The sequence below is a fragment of the Staurois parvus genome, unplaced genomic scaffold (genome assembly GCF_062004578.1).
Source record: "Staurois parvus isolate SC_StPar_1 unplaced genomic scaffold, SC_StPar_1.0 ptg000228l, whole genome shotgun sequence".
In the NCBI taxonomy this organism is placed as follows: domain Eukaryota; kingdom Metazoa; phylum Chordata; class Amphibia; order Anura; family Ranidae; genus Staurois; species Staurois parvus.
In genome coordinates, this window is record NW_028318024.1 from 293,661 (window position 1) to 315,147 (window position 21,487).

At 46.0% G+C, this 21,487-nt stretch overlaps 1 protein-coding gene across 1 annotated transcript in view; it reads left to right on the forward strand.

Annotated features, from left to right (window-relative positions):
• CACNA1F (calcium voltage-gated channel subunit alpha1 F) overlaps positions 1-21,487 on the forward strand; it is a 208,067-nt gene that overhangs the window by 60,783 nt on the left and 125,797 nt on the right. Inside the window, exons 10-14 of the mRNA XM_089679619.1 lie at positions 7,946-8,106; positions 11,436-11,519; positions 17,125-17,206; positions 18,445-18,471; positions 20,842-21,002. Coding sequence (XP_089535745.1) covers positions 7,946-8,106; positions 11,436-11,519; positions 17,125-17,206; positions 18,445-18,471; positions 20,842-21,002 — 515 coding nt within the window. The remainder of the gene's footprint in view (positions 1-7,945; positions 8,107-11,435; positions 11,520-17,124; positions 17,207-18,444; positions 18,472-20,841; positions 21,003-21,487) is intronic.

Here is a 21,487-nt window from a genome sequence, read left to right on the forward strand (position 1 = left end):
CCCAATCAAAGCAAGCACCCGAACTAATGCACCAAGGGATAGCAGCAGCAGTCACTAGGATCCTAAATGTCCATTTACTGGTGGAACTGTGTTAGGGTCTGAGAACCATTGAAGTCATGTGATTGATTGAGGCTTTCAAGCCATCCACACATGGAGAAGAGTCGTGGGCAAAGTTATCGTATTGGGGACAAGCCTAGAGAACCAGACCAGATTAAACGAGTAGGAAAAGATCTCTCCCCCACCTCCTGGGCACAGCTAGGGGAGTCGGAATTTCAACCCCAAAAAACAGACACTACATGTGATTGATTGAGACTTTCAAGCCATCCACACATCGAGAAGAGTCGTGGGCAAAGTTATCGTGTTGCCCAGAAGGTCAGTGTTATGTTGGGTGTCGGCTCTTGCTGCTCACTATGGCCACACATGAGGTAGCCCACCACCCACCAACATCCACCAGAAAGGAATTGGCACCTAGAGAGAGCTTGCCTACAACTGGGGACAAGCCTAGAGAACCAGACCAGATTCAACCGAGTAGGAAAAGATCTCTCCCCCACCTCCTGGGCACACGAGGCAGCCCGCCACCCACCAACATCCACCAGAAAGGAAGTTGCACCTAGGGAGAGCTTGCCTACAACTGGGGACAAGCCTAGAGAACCAGACCAGATCCAACCAAGTAGGAAAAGATCTCTCCCCCACCTTCTGGGCACAGCTAGGGGTCAGAATTCCATTCCCAAAGAATAGACACTACATGTGATTGATTGAGGCTTTCAAGCCATCCACACATCGAGAAGAGTCGTGGGCAAAGTTATCGTGTTGCCCAGAAGGTCAGTGTTACTTTGGGTGTCGGCTCTTGCTGCTCACTATGGCCACACATGAGGCAGCCCACCACCCACCAACATCCACCAGAAAGGAATTAGCACCCAGGAAGAGCTTGCCTACAACTGGGGACAAGCCTAGAGAACTAGACCAGATTCAACCGAGTAGGAAAAGATCTCTCCCCCACCTCCTGGGCACAGCTAGGGGAGTCGGAATTTCAACCCCAAAAAACAGACACTACATGTGATTGATTGAGACTTTCGAGCCATCCACACATCGAGAAGAGTCGTGGGCAAAGTTATCGTGTTGCCCAGAAGGTCAGTGTTATGTTGGGTGTCGGCTCTTGCTGCTCACTATGGCCACACATGAGGCAGCCCACCACCCACCAACATCCACCAGAAAGGAATTAGTACTGTCACGGTGTAAGGTCAGGTTCAGAGACCAGTTGCTATAGCAGTAAAAGGCTTACCTGGAACCAGCAGGATAGGTACACCAGCGGATCCCCCTGGGAGTGACGCAGGCTCACCTGAGGTGCGGGGTCTAAGTATTAACCGGTATTCACCAGAGCTCCTAATGGTGGAGATGGATTGGGCTGCGTGTTAATACCAGGTCGCAGATCTCAGGATCACCCCACCAGGGAATGAGCAGACTGGGAACCAATAGCGGATCAACAGGTTAGGGATCAGACGAAAGCAGAGTCGGTCACAAGCCAAGGGTCGGTCACAAATGGTAGCAGATCAATCGTGGTCAGGAACAAGCCAAAGGTCAGTAGCGGAGGTGTAGACAGCAGCAGGAACAGTAGCAGGATATTGGCTGGAAAGGCACAATAATCTGGCAAGGAGGAAGTCCAAGGACATGGCTTATATAGGAAGTTCATGGGAGGAGCAAGGAGTTCAAGGTTCAAGAGCAAACAAGGCACAAGGCAGGATTATCCAATAGATGAGGCAAAGTGTTGTCCAGCATCCCAGGTAGCTCAGTGAGTAGAGTTACTGCCTGACACAGTAGAAGTCCCAGGTTCAAGTCCAGGCCCTGATAGTACTCCCCTCCTCCCAGGACGTCCTCTGGACGTCTTAGGACTAGGCTTGCGTGGAAACCTCTGGTGGAATTCTCTTGTTAGTCTAGGAGCATGAACATTCTCCTCAGGCTCCCAAGAATTTTCTTCTGGTCCATATCCTTCCCATTGAACCAGATACTGTAACTTATTCCTAAAGATCCTGGAATCAAGGATTTTCTCCACCACAAATTCTTCTTCACCCTGTACCTCAACAGGTGGAGGAGGTGGAAAAATTCTTCCAGGGAAAGGATTTTCCTGAAACGGTTTGAGTAGTGATATATGAAAAACAGGGTGAATCCTCATACTATCCGGAAGCTGTAAGCGAAAGGTGACTGGGTTGATTTGGGCAGAAATCTGAAAAGGACCCACAAACTTTTGACCCAACTTAGCAGATGGCACCTGGACCTTCAAATTCTTTGTTGATAACCAAACTTTTTCACCCACATGAAAAGTAGGAAGTGTTCTCCGGTGTCTGTCTGCAGACTTTTTGTAATACTCCTGAGCTTCCCTCAAAGTCTTAATCAATTTCTCTTGAATCTCCTGCAATGTAGTTAGTCTATCGGTAACAGCAGGGATTGGAGTTGTGATAGGGAGATCAGGAATAAAAACTGGATGGTAACCGGTGTTTAAGTAAAAAGGACTTTGAGAGGTGGAACTATGTTTAGAATTGTTGTATGCAAACTCTGCAGTGGGAAGACAGTCCACCCAGTCATCCTGAAGATAAGTGACAAAGCATCGAAGATACTGTTCCATTGTTTGATTTGTTCTCTCAGTCTGACCATTAGACTGGGGATGAAAAGCAGAGGACAGATTAATTGTAACACCTAAGGCTGAGCAAAAACTTCTCCAGAATTTTGAAGTAAACTGCACACCTCTGTCAGACACCACATCATCAGGGATTCCATGCAGTTTAAAGACTTCTCGAACCATTAGTTCTGCAGTCTGTTCAGCAGTGGGCACCCCCTTAACTGGAACAAAATGGGCCATTTTAGTGAGACGGTCAACCACTACCAAAATGGTGGTCATTCCTTTTGAGGGAGGTAAATCCACCACAAAATCCATAGAAATAGACCCCCATGGTCTTGATGGAACAGGGAGTGGCTGAAGCAACCCCAAAGGGGAGGCTCTGGGAATCTTATTGCGTGCACAGGTCAAGCATGAGGTCACATAGCGTTTGACATCTTTCTTGTACCCCGGCCACCAAAAGGAACGTGATAATAGTTCTTCAGTCTTAGCGACTCCAAAATGCCCAGCAAGTTTGGAATCATGAACCAACTTGAGAGCTTCCACCCGAACAGATTCAGGTACATAAAGATGATGTCCTTGAATCCAAAAGCCATTCTTATAAGTCATGTTAATGTCCGTAGGTGGATGATTGAGAAGTGGGTCATTCTCATACCCCTCTTTAAGAAGATTCAAGAATGCCTTAGGACTTGTGGCCCCTAGAAAGTTCTTTTGAGGCAGGATTGTGCATTCAGAAGTGTTCTGCTGGAGAGGCCCAGACGACATTCGTGATAAGGCATCAGCCTTGCCATTTCTTGACCCAGGTCGATATGAGATAATAAAATTGAACCTAGAAAAGAACAGTGACCAACGTGCTTGTCTAGAAGACAATCTCTTGGCAGAACGGATGAATTCAAGATTTTTATGATCCGTGAAGACAGTCACAGGATGCTTAGCCCCTTCCAACAGATGCCTCCATTCGGAAAAGGCTTCCTTAATTGCCAGCAACTCCTTATTCCCAATGTCATAATTCCTTTCAGCAGATGACATCAAACGAGAAAAATAAGCACAGGGATGAAGCTGCATTTTTTCCCCTCGTCGCTGAGAAATGATAGCTCCCACGGCGGAGTCTGAGGCATCCACTTCCACAATAAAAGGTAGCTCAGGATCAGGATGTACCAATATTGGTGCAGATGTGAAGAGAGTCTTTAGCTTACTAAAAGCAGTTTGTGCCTCAGTTGACCATGCAAAGGGCACTCCTTTCTTTGTCAGCTGTGTAATTGGTGCTATTACCTTAGAGAAGTTTCTTATGAATTTCCTGTAAAAGTTTGCAAATCCAATAAATCGTTGTATTTCCTTAACGTTTCCAGGGGCAGTCCAATCCACCACTGCCTTGATCTTTTCAGGATCCATGCTCACTCCTTCTGAAGAAACTATATATCCCAAGAACTGGATCTGGGCTCGTTCAAACTCACACTTCTCCAGTTTGATGTAGAGTCGGTTCATCCTTAACCTTTTGAATACATGCTTGCGATGCTCCACCAGGTTGTCCGAAAAGATGAGGATATCGTCCAGATAAGCAATAACAAACTGGTCCAACAAATCTCGAAACACATCATTTATGAAGTGCTGAAAAGTCGCGGGAGCATTACATAGGCCAAAAGGCATAACTAGGGACTCAAAGTGTCCATATCTGGTTCTAAAGGCAGTCTTCCATTCGTCGCCTTGACGCATGCGTACCAGGTTATATGCCCCCCGTAAGTCAAGTTTTGTGAAGACTTTGGCAGAGCGGAGTCTTTCCAACATCTCTGCGATTAAAGGGAGTGGGTAACGGTTTTTAACAGTGATTTTATTCAAGCCCCTAAAATCAATGCATGGACGCAAGGTGGAGTCCTTTTTCTCAACAAAGAACAGGGCTGCTCCTGCAGGAGATGTTGAGGGTCTGATAAAGCCCTTCTCCAAATTCTCATCAAGCCACTCCCTTAGCACCTTTAACTCAGGTTCTGATAAATTGAAAATGCGGCTGAATGGTATTTCTGCTCCTGGAAGCAGTTCAATGGGACAATCATATGGACGATGAGGAGGTAGTTGATCCGCATTTTTCTTATCACAGACGTCTCGAAACTCATGGTATTGTGGAGGCAGATTGTCATATGACTGTGTAGTTACCATATCAGCCTGTGATTTCCTGATTGGTAGACAACTTGTAGCACATGGTTTCCTACAATGTTCCTCACAATGGGGGGATGTAAAATTTATGGTCCGTGCTCCCCAGTTGATGAAGGGATTATGGGTAGTAAACCAAGGGATGCCCAGGATGACAGGAAATTTAGGTGATGTAATCAGCTGAAAGCTGATGGTCTCAAAATGGTCAGCCTGAAATTGGAGTACTAGAGGAACTGTTTCATGAGTAACTGGTCCTGATGATAAAGGTGAACCATCAACTGTCTCCATATCAATAGGGGCAGATTTGTTTCTCCTGAGAATATTATTATTGTGGGCAAACTCTATGTCCATAAAGTTTCCCCCAGCCCCAGAGTCCAGCATAGCAGAACAAGGAATTTCATGGCCCTCAGTAAAAAAGTTTGATAGGGACAACAAAATGAGACTGTTTAGGACCAACTTTATTCTCTTCATCGATCAATGGGGAGGTAGACTGGGTAATTGAATTTATGCGTTCAGGCAGGATAACATCAGTCGCAGCAATTGTTCTTTTGGCTTTATTAGGACAATTGACTGCGTAATGCCCAGAGTCCCCACAGTATAAACATAAATTCTCCAAACGTCTTCTCTCCTTCTCTTGAGTAGAAATTGATCTTTTAACAGTATCTACTTGCATAGGTTCAGGTGTGTTATAATCTGAAGAAATGTTTAAATCCTTCTGACTGAACTGATTAGCAGAAAAACGCATGCCACCATTACTTCCCAATCTCTCCTTTCTTCTTTCTGTCAGTCTCTGGTCAATCCGAATGCATAATTGGATGAACTCCTCAAGATCGTTAGGAGTCTCTACTCTGGCGAGCTCATCCTTCACCTGTTCAGAGAGCCCTTGCCGGAACTGACTCTTTTGCGCTGCTGGGTTCCAGGTGGTGTCTGAGATCCAGCGTCGAAATTCAGTTGTATACTCCGCAACAGGGCGTCTACCCTGCCTCAAACTATGCAGCTTTGCTTCAGCGGTAGCGCAGCGGTTGGGATCATCAAAGACCTGGTTCATTGCAGTCACAAAAGTCGCAAAACTGTTTAACATTGCATTGTTTTGCTCTATATAGGGAGAGGCCCAAGCTAGGGCTTCCTCAGTCAGGAGGTTTATAACAAACAATACCTTCTGCCTCTCAGTATTAAATGCAGCAGGTTGCATCTGGAAATAAATGCGGCATTGGTTAAGGAAACCCCTGTAGTGGCGGCGGTCTCCATTGAACTTGAGTGGCAGAGGCATGCGTGTATTAGCAACATCGCGGGAGCACATGTCCAGCAATCGTGTCTGCAGAGCATGGATCTCTTCCTGTTGCCCCTCTACTACACTTTGCAGTTCAGCAAATTTCTTTTGGTAGGTAACACCAAACTCTTGTAGCTCTGAAATTTGCTGCCTGACAGGAGCCATGGCATTTGCTATAGTGGCCTCCATGTGTGGGCCAGATTATTCTGTCACGGTGTAAGGTCAGGTTCAGAGACCAGTTGCTATAGCAGTAAAAGGCTTACCTGGAACCAGCAGGATAGGTACACCAGCGGATCCCCCTGGGAGTGACGCAGGCTCACCTGAGGTGCGGGGTCTAAGTATTAACCGGTATTCACCAGAGCTCCTAATGGTGGAGATGGATTGGGCTGCGTGTTAATACCAGGTCGCAGATCTCAGGATCACCCCACCAGGGAATGAGCAGACTGGGAACCAATAGCGGATCAACAGGTTAGGGATCAGACGAAAGCAGAGTCGGTCACAAGCCAAGGGTCGGTCACAAATGGTAGCAGATCAATCGTGGTCAGGAACAAGCCAAAGGTCAGTAGCGGAGGTGTAGACAGCAGCAGGAACAGTAGCAGGATATTGGCTGGAAAGGCACAATAATCTGGCAAGGAGGAAGTCCAAGGACATGGCTTATATAGGAAGTTCATGGGAGGAGCAAGGAGTTCAAGGTTCAAGAGCAAACAAGGCACAAGGCAGGATTATCCAATAGATGAGGCAAAGTGTTGTCCAGCATCCCAGGTAGCTCAGTGAGTAGAGTTACTGCCTGACACAGTAGAAGTCCCAGGTTCAAGTCCAGGCCCTGACAAGTACCCAGGAAGAGCTTGCCTACAACTGGGGACAAGCCTAGAGAACCAGACCAGATTAAATGAGTAGGAAAAGATCTCTCCCCCACCTCCTGGGCACAGCTGGGGGGTCGGAATTTCAACCCCAAAGAACAGACACTACATGTGATTGATTGAGGCTTTCAAGCCATCCACACATCGAGAAGATTCATGGGCAAAGGTATCGTATTACCCAGAAGGTCAGTGTTACGTTGGGTGTCGGCTCTTGCTGCTCACTATGGCCACACATGAGGTAGCCCACCACCCACCAACATCCACCAGAAAGGAATTGGCACCTAGAGAGAGCTTGCCTACAACTGGGGACAAGCCTAGAGAACCAGACCAGATTCAACCGAGTAGGAAAAGATCTCTCCCCCACCTCCTGGGCACACGAGGCAGCCCGCCACCCACCAACATCCACCAGAAAGGAAGTTGCACCTAGGGAGAGCTTGCCTACAACTGGGGACAAGCCTAGAGAACCAGACCAGATCCAACCAAGTAGGAAAAGATCTCTCCCCCACCTTCTGGGCACAGCTGGGGGGTCGGAATTCCATTCCCAAAGAATAGACACTACATGTGATTGATTGAGGCTTTCAAGCCATCCACACATCGAGAAGAGTTGTGGGCAAAGTTATCGTGTTGCCCAGAAGGTCAGTGTTACTTTGGGTGTTGGCTCTTGCTGCTCACTATGGCCACACACGAGGCAGCCCACCACCGACCAACATCCACCAGAAATGAATTAGCACCTAGGGAGAGCTTACCTACAACTGGGAACAAGCCTAGAGAACCAGACCAGATTCAACCGAATAAGAAAAGATCTCTCCTCCACCTCCTGGGCACACGAGGCAACCCGCCACCCATCAACATCCACCAGAAAGGAAGTAGCACCCAGGGAGAGCTTGCCTACAACTGGGCACAAGCCTAGAGAACCAGACCAGATTCAACCGAGTAGGAAAAGATCTCTCCCCCACCTCCTGGGTTCTCCCAAAGAACAGACACTACACTTGATCTTAGCCAAAAAGTTTGGATTTGTTTTTGATATTTGTAACCCGACATTTCGTTTCTTTATTACAGTGAGTTCTCTAAGGAAAGAGAGAAGGCCAAAGCCCGGGGCGACTTCCAGAAACTGAGAGAGAAGCAGCAAATGGAGGAAGACCTGAAGGGGTATCTAGACTGGATCACCCAAGCTGAGGACATCGAAACAGAAGGAGAAGACAGAGAAGAAAGACACAACCGTGAGTATCGTACAGCAGAACAGAACTACAGCGGAGGTGATTCATCTTTCTCCACCAAACATGTCATTGTTCTCAAGCTTGAAGTACTGCTAATATGCACATTAACTTATCTCCTAAACCAGGGGTCTCCAAACTGTGGCCTGGAGGCAAAATCCAGCCTGCTGCAAGGTTTTATCTGGCACTCTGATGTCAGAGGGGACTTTGATGGGAACTCTGGGGGAGTTGGAGGGCAGTAAAACCCTGCGGTTGATCTTTGCTTTTATGGCTCACCAGCTACTACCCCTTTGAGTTGAAGAGGCAGCGGTTGGGGTTGTATATATACTAAAGCTGTTGGGAGAAAATATACTGCCTGATGCTTTTGGCAGGCATGGCACCCACAGCATGCAACCCACTCAAGTGATTGGGGCCTTTCTGCAAGCATCCTACAACCGCGTGCAACGCAAGGCTCTGTTGGGGACCCTGATGTAAGGTGGAGCTCTGATGGGGACCCAGATGTAAGGTGGAGCTCTGATGGGGACCCTGATGTAAGGCAAGGCTCTGTTGGGGACCCTGATGTAAGACGGGGCTCTGATGGAGACCCTGATGTAAGACGGGGCTCTGATGGAGACCCGGATGTAAGGTGGAGCTCTGATGGGGACTCAGATGTAAGGTGGGGCTCTGATAGAGACCCTGATATAAGATGGGACTTTGATTGGGACCCTGATATAAGGCAGGGCTCTGTTGAAGAACCCTGATATAAGGCGGGGCTCTGATGGGGACCCTGATATAAGGCGGGGCTCTGATGGGAACCCTGATATAAGGCGGGACTGTGATGAAGAACCCTGATATAAAGTGGGGCTCTGATGAAGAACCTGATCAAATCTGGTGCTCTAATGAGGACCCTGATGTAAGGTGGGGCTCTGATGGGGAACCTGATATAAGGTGGGACTCTTTTATGAAGATCCTGTTATAAGGTGGGGCTCTGATGGGGACCCTGATATAAGGTGGGACTCTGATGAAGATCCTGTTATAAGGTGGAGCTCTGATGGGGACCCTGATGTAAGGCAGGGCTCTGATATCTGATATCGAGCTGATTACAGGTAAACTACAAAGAAAACCTATTCATAGAAACGAGATTCATTCATTTATAAAACTGGCCCATGAAAATGTGTAAAATATAAATTGTGGCCCTCGTAGTGGAAAATTTGGAGACCCCCGTAATAGACCTTGGGTCCAGAAAATGTTGTGGGTTCATACTTGCCTTGCTTCAAGATAAATGGAAGCCAGTGGAAGTCATACTGAGACTATCCCCTCCCCCGTTACTGACAACTGGCCAAGGCTGGCCACATTTACAGCCATAAAACAGTGGCAACAGACCAAGTGGTCCACCTAGCCTGCCCCATTTTTTTGGGTATGTTTGTCCCAAGCATGTTTAAATTCACTTTCTGTTGGACTGACTCCCTACCTCTGCTGGAAGTCTGTTCCAAGCAAGAACTACTCTTTCAGTAAAATAGTACTCCTGCCCCTTTCTACCTATCCTGCCTACCCTGTGTAATAAAGATCTGTATACTTACCTATTTTTATTCCTCTCTGGCCATGTGCAGCCATCTTTTATCCAGAGCCATACAAAGTCCAGAATTTATACAGCATTTCTGAGCTCCATAAGGCAGGGGGCAGGTATCTGACAGCACACATCGCAAAGCATAGAGCAGGGAGCTGAGTGTAATCTGAGACCTGAGTGGAGGGAATGGACATACCCCCTCTACACAGTTGTTGGTGCAGTGGCAGTAATCACACAGAGGCTTGGGATGCAGGAAATGATGTATTGCAGAACCTGAAAACAACACAACAGCTTTGTGGGGAAGCCGCTGCCTGGGATTTTACAACCAATGGAGCCAAGAGTCAGCGGTGAGTAGGCCCGAACTGGAGACAGCACCTGCCAAGGAGAGTGGAGTGTGGCCTGGCCGGTCCGACTCAACAGGGGAGCTCTTTGATGTTGCAGATGAAGACTCTACGCTTTCCCTACTCCTCCGGAATCTCTCCCTGCCATTAGTGCTGTCCCTGACTGGCTGGTATGGTCTCCCTACACTAGCCACTTCGCACATGCATGCCAAAACCTGGGGGCAGGGACTTAAAAAGACTGTGTTTGACCCAAGATGGCCATCAGGGTCACCTGGATCCAGCGCAGCCAACCGGATCGCTGCTCCAGGGGACCAAGGGAATCATAGAGAATCCCAGTTTCCTGTGACTTCCTTCTCAAGCTGCATTGCCATTCTAGATGAGCGCCACCTGCTGTGGAGAAAATAGAATGCACCTGCCTACACAGCCTCATAGGTAAGCATGCACAGCTGAGGCTGTCAATTGCTTGTGTGCTGCAGGACTGACCATTCGGGCACTCGGGCACTTTCCAAGGGTACATACGTGATTTGCATTTCCGGGTAGGGGGCGCATGCACATGCTGCACTAGCCGCGCCACCATTGGCTGCTACGGATGTCAATCACTGGGTCCCGGCCGGAGATTCCCCGCCGGCACCCGGCGATCTCCATGTGGAACTGACAGGGGAGAGACCTGTGTGTGAACAACACAGATCTTTCTTCTGTCAGCAAGGACATGCTGCTTTGTATTTCTATGCACAGCACAGTAGTAAAACACACACAGCACACAGGTAACCCTTTCATCGCCTCTCATGGTAACCCCTTCCTGCCCAGTGTCATTAGTACAGTGTCAGTGCCAGGGGCGGACTGACCATTTGGAAACTGGGGCACTGCCCGAGGGCCCGGCATCAGTAGGGGGTCCCATGAGATTCCCCTGGTACCTTTCATAGGCTTTTTTGGGTGTGGATTGAGTGTGGGCGAGGGCACAGGGGCCCCATGATCCCCTATTGCCCTGGGGGCCCCATGAGCTGTCAGTCTGCTCCTAGCTGGAGGTGGTGGTGGGGGCGAGGCCATCTCTTGGGATTGCTTGGTGTCGGCATAAACTGTCGGAAGTGACTCATGCAAATAGCTGAGGAAGGAGAATCACACTTTGGTGCTTTGGGTTGAGGGAAACGCACATTATAGACGAATATGCGCTGTTCATTTTTTATTTCAAGGGTCTTCAACCACTTTAATTCAAATGAAAGTGTCATACTTATATATAATAGTGTATTGTTGATTACAGATCTAGAAACCTCTTTGTGGTAACCACTCTACAGGTCTCTGTCTGTCTGTCTCTCCAAACGGTTTCTCGGTTCTTGTACAACATGTCCGCTCAATCATAATCTGTCTGGCGTTCAGCATCACTTTGTATTTCTTGTGTATGATGTCTATTTGTCTGTCCCGTGCAATGTCTGTCTGTCTCTTACGTACAGGCGTCTCGTTGGCCGACCTGACGGGCAGGAGGAAGGGAAAACTCCAGTGGTTAATGCATCCTAACCATTCCTCAGAAGCCCACAGTAATTCTATGGCTTGTGTACTGTGATTTGTGGCCCGTAACCAGTGTGTGGTGTCTTTCCATTGGATTCCACAGTCTTCCCTATGTAGTTTGTGATCCCTATCATAATTTGTGACGTGGTGTGTTGCAGAATAGCTCTAGATTTAGATGTAGTCATGGGAAAAACAAGGAAATGATTACGAAAGAGACTAGAGGAAATAGAGCTTTGACTAATAGGTGGACAGTGGTGGACAGTGGTGGATGTGACACTTCTGCTTGGCTTTGTTATGGAAAAGCCATGGGGGAGAACTTTCAGGTGGGTGAATCTTGCTATAGGAAGCCCCAGAAGACATTGGAAGCCTGTATGTAGCACAACTAGTCCTCAACCTTCCTTACATTGAAATAACAGCTTTGGGTTGACCTGATTTTATAATGATGGAACCTGAAGGTAAAGGCTCTAGGACATTTTTCCTTCACTACTTCGTGGTCCATTAAAGAGCCATTAAAACGACCATTAATTATACACAACACTAATGCCCTGTCATGTGATCAGTCAAAGTACAACAACAGTCACGGATCACGGAGAAACGTTTTGCTGTAGGAATGTTCCAAAGTGTTTGGAAACCCCTGCTATACATAATTGGTCCTTCAGATTCTGAAAGCTGCCTATTATGTATAACAAGTGTAAATCTATGATATTTTGCATCAATATCTTGCCATGGGACTGGTGGGTTTTGGATCTGGTTCTTTAGGGATCAAGTTAGTGTAGGTAAGTGTTAGAGTCAAGGGTTGGGGGTCATAGCTAAGTGTTAGAGATGAAAGTAAGAGTTGGGGGGAAGTTAACAGTTAAGGTAACTAGTTACTGATACTATGGCCACAGCTCTTATCCTACATTACTATGATATTATGCTCAGATTATTAACAGCATTTCTGGAAAGTTGCCCAGGCATTGGTACCATAGAAAATATCCAACTAGGAGAGTTAGAGCATTAGGACTAGGATCTCCTAGTTGTAAGCTTTGGTTCCAAAGTATGGGTACCATATAAAATGTCCAGCTAGGAGAGCATTTGAGACGTTAGGGTCAGGATCTCCTGAAAGATTCAGCAAAGAGGACGCTTGAGATATTAGGATCACAATCTCCTAATTTTGAACTATGGTTCCAAAGGATGGGTACCATATAATAGATCCAGGTAGGAGAGTATTTGAGACTTTTGGACCAGGATCTCCTCATTAGGGGCTTTAGTTCTAAAGCAAAGGTACCATATAAAATATCTAGCTAGAAGAGTGTTTGAAACATCAGGATCTCCTAATTTTCAGCGATGGTTCCAAAGGATGGGTATCATATAAAAGATCCAGGTCGTAGAGTGTTTGAGACATTAGGACCAGGATCTCCTCTATATGGTCTTTGGTTCCAAAGCATAGGCATTATATAAAAGATCCAGCTAGGGGAGTTTTTGAGACATTAAGACTAGGATCTCCTAGTTGTAAGCTTTGGTTCCAAAGTATGGGTACCATATAAAATGTCCAGCTAGGAGAGAATTTGAGACGTTAGGAACCATACCTCAAAATTAGGAGATCCTGACCCTAACGTCTCAAATGCTCTCCCAGCTGGACATTTTATATGGTATCCATCCTTTGGAACCATAGTTCAAAATTAGGAGATTGTGATCCTAATGTCCCAAACGTTCTCCTTGTTGGATCTTTTATATAGTACTTTTGATTTGGAACTAAAGCTCATAATGAGGAAATCCTGGTCCCAATGTCTCAAATACTCTCCTACCTGGCTCTTTTATATGGTACCCATCCTTTGGAACCATAGATTAAAATTAGGATATCCTGACACTAACGTCTCAAATATTCTTCTTGCTAAATATTATATGGTACCCATCCTTTGGAAATATAGCTCAGAATTAGGATATCTTGATACTAATGTCTCAAACGTTCTCCTTGCTGGATAATATATGGTACCTACGTATACTATATGGAACCTATACTAACCAAAGCCCATACTGAGAAGATCCTGGTCCCAATGTCTCAAATACTCCCCTACCTGGATCTTTATATGGTATCCATCCTTAGGAACCATACCTCAAAATTAGGAGATCCTGACCCTAAGGATGGATACCATATAAAGATCCAGGTAGGGGAGTATTTGAGACATTGGGACCAGGATCTTCTCATTATGGGCTTTGGTTAGTATAGGTTCCATATAGTATACTTGGTACCATATATTATCCAGCAAGGAGAACGTTTGAGACATTAGTATCAAGATATCCTAATTCTGAGCTATATTTCCAAAGGATGGGTACCATATAATATTTAGCAAGAAGAATATTTTAGACGTTAGTATCAGGATATCCTAATTTTAATCTATGGTTCCAAAGGATGGGTACCATATAAAAGAGCCAGGTAGGAGAGTATTTGAGACATTGGGACCAGGATTTCCTCATTATGAGCTTTAGTTCCAAATCAAAGGTACCAATTAAAAGATCCAACAAGGAGAACGTTTGGGACATTAGGATCACAATCTCCTAATTTTGAACTATGGTTTCAAAGGATGGATACCATATAAAAGATTCAGGTAGGGAAGTATTTGAGACATTGGGATCAGGATATCCTTAATATGGGCTTTGATTCCAAAACATAGGTACCATAGAGAAGCTCCAGCTAGGAGAGCATTTGAGACATTTGGACCAGGATCTTTTCATTATGCGCTTTGGTTGGTATAGGTACCATATAGTATACGTAGGTACCATATAATATCCAACAAGGAAAACGTTTGAGACGTTAGCATCAGGTTATCCTAATTTTGATCTATGGTTCCAAAGGATGGGTACCATATAAAAGATCCAGGTAGGAGAGTATTTGAGACATTGGGACCAGGATTTCCTCATTATGAGCTTTAGTTCCAAAGCAAAGGTACCATATAAAAGATCCAGCAAGGAGAACGTTTGGGACATTAGGATCACAATCTCCTAATTTTGAACTATGGTTCCAAAGGATGGGTACCTTATAATCGATCCAAGTAGGAGACTATTTGAGACTTTGAGACCAGGATCTCTTCAATAGGGGCTTTAGTTCCAAAGCAAAGGTACCATATAAAATATCCAGCTAGAAGAGTGTTTGAAACATCAAGATCAGGATCTCCTACTTTTCAGCTATGGCTCCAAAGGATGGGTATCATATAAAAGATTCAGGTCGTAGAGTGTTTGAGACATTAGGACCAGGATCTCCTCAATATGGTCTTTGGTTCCAAGCATAGGCATTATATAAAAGATCCAGCTAAGGGAGGTTTTTAGACATTAAGGCTAGGATCTCCTGGTTGTAAGCTTTGGTTCCAAAGCATGGATACCATATAAATATTCCAGCTAGGAGAGCATTTGAGACATTAGGGTCAGGATCTCCTAATTTTGAGGTATAGTTCCTAACGATGGATACCATATAAAATATCCAGGTAGGGGAGTATTTGAGACATTGAGACCAGGATCTCCTCATTATGGGCTTTGGTTCAAATCAAACGATATGATATTTTAAATGTCACCCCCCTGTGACACTGCTCAAAATACCATAAAAAAGTGTACACAAATACGTCCATCCCAAGGATCTGAGATGGGAAAGAAGGTCACCTTTCAGTGTAAATGTTTTGAGGCAAAAGTGACACCCTTGCTTCACTGTTCCTGTGGAACATGAAGAATTAATGAGCAAAAGACACACTAATTACAGACGCTGACAATGGCCAACATCAGCAGAAATGGAAGCTACAAAAAAGGAATTCTCTTGAAACAACAATTGATTTTTACAGCATTCGAAAAGATGTAGTCACTCAGAGTTAGTACATACAATTTACATCTCTACGAAAGGGGAACAACTGCAGAGGAGAGCAGGACAGAGGACTTCGGATTCAAATTTGGAACTCCAAAGAGGGATTCCAAAAGAAGAATAGTTGTGAGGGAACAAGGAAGAAAGGGCTTTATTTCCAAATTAGGATCTCCAAAAGAGGGACAATTATGGAGTAAGACTTCAAAAGAGGGACAGTTGTGGAGGAAAGAGGGGCAGAAAGCTTTGGTTCTAAAATAGGAACGCAAAAGAAGAACCGTTGTGAAAGAATAAAATGCATATGGTTTTAGTTCCAAAGCAGAAACTCCTAAGCAGAAATAGTTATGGAGGAACAAGGGAAAAAGGGCTTTGATTTCAAAATAGGATCTTCAAAAGAGGTTCAATTATGGAGTAAGACTTCAAAAGATGGACAGTTGTGGAGGAAAGAGGGGCAGCAAGCTTTGGTTCTAAAATGGGTCTCCAAGAGAGAATTGAATGTGGAGGAACGATGGACAGAGGCCTTTGGCTCCAAAGCAGGGACTCCTAAAGAGGGACATTTATGGAATATGAAAGGGCTTTGGTTCCAAAGTAGAGACTTCAAAAGAGGAACAGTTGTAGAGGAAAGAGGAGCAGCATGTTTTAGTTCCAAAATAGGGACTCCATCAGAGGAATAGTTGTGGAGGAAAAAGATACAGAGGGCTTTGGTTCCCAAGTAGGGATTCCAAAAGAGGAATAGTTGTGGAGGAACGAGGGACAGAGGGCTTTGGTTCCAGAGTGGGAAGTCATAAATAGATACAAATATGAAGAAAAGGGAGACAGAGGCTTGGGTTCCAAAGTAGAGGCTTCAAAAGATGGAGAGTCGTGGGGGAAAGAAGGGTAGCAAGCATCAGTTCCAAAATAGGAACTCCACAAAAGGAATAGTTGTGGAAGAAAGGATTAGAGGGCTTTGGTTCCAAAGCAGGGACTCCTAAAGAGGGACATTTATGGAGTATGAAGGGCTTTGGTTCCAAAGTAGAGACTTCAAAAGAGGAACAGTTGTAGAGGAAAGAGGAGCAGCATGTTTTAGTTCCAAAATAGGGACTCCATCAGAGGAATAGTTGTGGAGGAAAAAGATACAGAGGGCTTTGGTTCCCAAGTAGGGATTCCAAAAGAGGAATAGTTGTGGAGGAACGAGGGACAGAGGGCTTTGGTTCCAGAGTGGGAAGTCATAAATAGATACAAATATGAAGAAAAGGGAGACAGAGGGTTTGGGTTCCAAAGTGGAGGCTTCAAAAGAGGGGCAGTTGTTGAGGAAGGAGGGACAGCAAGTAGGAACTAGAAGGGAATAGTAGTGGAGGAAATCGATACAGAGTGCTTTGCTTCTAAAGTAGGGATTCCAAAAGAGAAATAGTTGTAGGGGAACAAGACAAAGGGCTTTGGTTCCAAAATAGAGACTTCAAAAGAGGGACAGCTGTGGAGGAAAGAGGGACATTGAGCTTTGGTTCCCAAAATAGGGACTTACAATTATAGCCTAGGTTTTATTTAAGCCCTTCTATTCTGGAAAATTCACATACCAAACAATCTCCCTTATGGGGCCCCTCTCTGCTCCAGGCAGCCAAGTTGGTTGCTTTGGGTTTTGTTAGGCCTTGGCTCAGAAACACTACACGCAAACATGCCATTAAAGGCAGGAAGGTTGCCCGGATGCATGAGGCATTTGCCAAGTTTGTTTTTCTTACAAGAGATATTTGGCCGAATTTCAGAATATTTCCACGTGTAGTGAATGTTACATGTATGTAATATTAATTGTTGTTCTTTTCTTACCCCTCTTGTAGCCAGCCTTCCTGCCAGCGAGACCACCTCACTCAACACAGAGAATATAGATGACGAACACAGCAATTGCTGCACCCTGTGCATGTAAGTCCTTTCACGCTTTGTTTTGTCCCATGCTAAATCGTTCTCATTATTTCCCTGTACCATATAATGCAAAAAATACATTCGGACCTTTAAAGTGGACCTGTCATTTACGAAGAGTAAGAAGACCACAGAGATCACAGTGCTCCCTTTATCTTCTGTGCTCTACAAAAGGATGGCACCATCTATGTTCAGAAATCACCTAAGGAGAGCATCTACCTTCTAGACTGAGATACTGGCTCACAGATGACACGTTACCTTGAACCCCGGTGGCACAGATGGAGAAGGAGTACCCACAGATGGAGAAGGAGTACCCACAGATGGAGAAGGAGTACCCACAGATAGAGAAGGAGATCCCACTGATGGAGAAGGAGATCCCACTGATGGAGAAGGAGTACCCACAGATGGAGAAGGAGATCCCACTGATGGAGAAGGATTACCTACAGGTGGAGAAGGAGTACCCACAGGGGGAGAAGGAGTTCCCACAGGTGGAATAGGAGTTCCCACAAAAGGAGAAGGAGTTCCCACAGATGGAGAAGGAGTACCTACAGATGGAGAATGAGATCCCACTGATGGAGAAGGAATACCCACAGATGGAGAAGGAGTACCGACAGATGGAGAAGGAGTACCCACAGATGGAGGAGGAGTACCGACAGATGGAGAAGGAGTACCGACAGATGGAGAAGGAGTTCCCACAGATGGAGAAGGAGTTCCCACAGATGGAGATGGAGTACCGACAGATGGAGAAGGAGTAACGACAGATGGAGAAGGAGTACCGACAGATGGAGAAGGAGTACCGACAGATGGAGGAGTACCGACAGATGGAGAAGGAGTACCGACAGATGGAGAAGGAGTACCGACAGATGGAGAAGGAGTTCCCACAGATGGAGAAGGAGTTCCCACAGATGGAGATGGAGTACCGACAGATGGAGAAGGAGTACCCGCAGGTGGAGAAGGAGTACCGACAGATGGAGAAGGAGTACCCGCAGGTGGAGAAGGAGTTCCCACAGATGGAGGAGTATTTCTGATCATTTCCTAGTCTGACCAGAACTGTCCAGGGCCGGTGACAACCAGTTTTGTCTAGGGGGCGCCTTGAATGTAGATGGAAGGCAAGTAATTGTACCCTCAGCATTGACTCTTTGGTTCACAAGGAATCGATCGTTGTATCTACCGTATATGAAACGTGTTCAGGACGAATTTCTCTCTGCTTCCATAATAACATCATGTTTTCTTTTTTGCAGGAGTAAGGTGTCACAGACCGGCTGCTGGTGAGTTATTCTCAGAATATTTTTATAAAGAAACTTTTTTTTTTTTTGTATTTGACTTGTTACCACCGTTAAAGTTGAACTCCAGGGTAGATATATAAAAAAAACAACAATGCAACCAGAGTAACTACCTGAATTTGACTTGGCTATAGCCTTTTGTAGTGCTCTGAGCATTGGAACTTGTACTGAATGAGCCTGTACACTTGAGTGTAACGAATTTGAGCGATTTTTGTGTGTTTTTACGTGATTTTGCGCATTTTCATGCAGTGTTTTTAGGTGTTTTTGAGATTTGGTGTTTTTTTGTTTTATTAGCCAATAGAGAAAAAAAAAAACAGTTGCATCATTTGTTGCTAGGTTTTTCAGCTTTTCTAGCTTTTCCATTAGCTTTTATTTCTTTTTTTTTTATTATTATTCTTTTTTTTTTGTTTTTTTTTTTAGGGCAAGGGGTTAGAGTTAAGGTTAGGTTAGAATTAGGGATTAGGGTTTGGGATAGGGGTTAATATTTTATTTATTGTCTTATTTATTTATTTATTAAGGTGTTAATATTATTATTATTAATAATAATAATAATAATAAATGAATAAGTAAATGTGAAATAAATACACAAATCAATAAAAATAATCATAACTACAATAAATGAATGCTATGTAATAATAAATAAATAAATAACCCCTAACCTTAACCCTAACTAATAACCTTAACTAATTATAATAATAATAATAATAATAATAATAATAATAATAATAATAATAATAATAATAATAAATGAATAAGTAAATGTGAAATAAATACACAAATCAATAAAAATAATCATAACTACAATAAATGAATGCTATGTAATAATAAATAAATAAATAACCCCTAACCTTAACCCTAACTAATAACCTTAACTAATTATAATAATAATAATAATAATAGAGGGTTGCAGGCTGGGGAAGGGTGGTTACAGGCTGGGGGTAGGAGGGTTACAGGCTGGGGCACGGTGGTTACAGGGTGGGGCAGGGTGGTTACAGGCTGGTGTAGGGGAGGTTACAGGCTGGGAGCAGGGGGTTTACAGGCTGGGGAAGGGGGGGTTACAGGCTGGGGGCAGGGGGTTTACAGGCTGGGGGTGGGGGGGGGTTACAGGCTGGGGCAGGGTGGTTACAGGCTGGGGCACGGTGGTTACTGGCAGGGGCAGGGTGGTTACAGGGTGGGGCAGGGTGGTTACAGGCTGGTGTAGGGGAGGTTATAGGCTGGGGGCAGGGGGTTTACAGGCTGGAGGCGGGGGGGGGGGTTACAGGCTGGGGCAGGGTGGTTACAGGCTGGGGCACGGTGGTTACAGGCAGGGGCAGGGTGGTTACAGGGTGGGGCAGGGTGGTTACAGGCTGGTGTAGGGGAGGTTATAGGCTGAGGGCAGGGGGTTTACAGGCTGGGGGCAGGGGGGGGGGTTACAGGGTGGGGCAGGAGGGTTACAGGCTGGGGGTAGGGGGGTTACAGGCTGGGGAAGGGGGGGTTACAGACTTGAGCAGGGAGTTACAGGTTGGGGTGGGTGGGGGGGGTGGTTTCAGGCTGGAGTAGGGGGTGTTACAGGCTGAGGCGGGGGGGGGGGGAGTTACAGGCTGGGGGTAGGAGAGTTACAGGCTGGGGTAGGGGGGTTATAGGCTGGGGTGTGGGGGGGGGGTTACAGGCTGGAGTAGGGGGTGTTGCAGGCTGAGGCGGGGGGGGGGGGTAACAGACTGGGGGTAGGAGGGTTACAGGCTGGTGTAGGGGGGTTACAGGCTGGTGTAGGGGGGTTACAGGCTGGGGTAGTGGGGTTACAGGCTGGGGTAGTGGGGTTACAGGCTGGTGTAGAGGGGGGGTTACAGGCTGGAGTAGGGGGTGTTACAGGCTGGTGTAGAGGGGTGTTACAGGCTGGTGTAGAGGGGGGTTACAGGCTGGTGTAGAGGGGTGTTACAGGCTGGTGTAGAGGGGGGTTACAGGCTGGTGTAGGGGGGTTACAGGCTGGTGTAGGGGGGGTTACAGGCTGAGGCAGGGGGGGTTACAAGATGGGGTAGGGGGGTTACAGGCTGGTGTAGGGGGGTTTACAGGCTGGAGGCAGGGAGGTGACCACATTGTATTGCATAAAAGCAGCAGAGAAAGTCAGGTCACCAGGCTGGCAGTGCTGTGTAAATTTCAGAACTGGACAGACAGAAGTACAGATCTTTCGTCATGTGACACGCCCTCCATACATGTACTATATCGTCTGACGTATGTTGATCTTCTCGATCTATGGCCTGCTGTCTGTATGTATATAGTAAGTGAGCCCCTGGACCAGATCGCTTCGTTTTCGGGATTTATAATGTGCGTCTCGGAGGCCATAAGTCAGCTTTATTGTAACATTTGATCTTATAACAGCCGAAGACTGAGGAGATGGAATCGAGCTTTCCGCAGGAAATGTCGCCTGGCGGTCAAATCGGTCACCTTTTACTGGATGGTCCTGATCCTGGTCTTCCTGAACACGCTGACGATAGCCTCTGAGCACTACCGGCAACCTGATTGGCTGACGCAGATACAAGGTAATAGTGGCTGCGAGATGGTAGATGGGAGGATTGGCGGTTAGTAAAGACTTAGTCCTTGACAGGCGTGTCCCTGGGTAGCACTAATGACTGGAAGGACAAGTAGCACCTTGCAGAGAGACTTGGAGACGGGGCCAAAAGAGCTAGGCTCAATTTAGGGCAGAGGGTATGGTTAGGGTTAGGTGTCAAGGTTTGGTGTACACCAGAGAATACTTTTAGGTTATGGTGAAATGGTGAAATGCATTACAAACACCTGACCCCTGCACCACCCTGTGCATTATCCACTCCTGACCCCTGCATTCTATGCATGACCCACTCCTGACACCTGAACTATGTACATTACATACTCCTGACCCCTGCATTTTATGTTTTACCCACTCTTGACACCTGAGCTATGTACATTACCCACTCCTGACCTCTGCAATCTGTACATTACATACTCCGGACCCCTGCATTTTGTACATTACATACGATTGATACCTGCA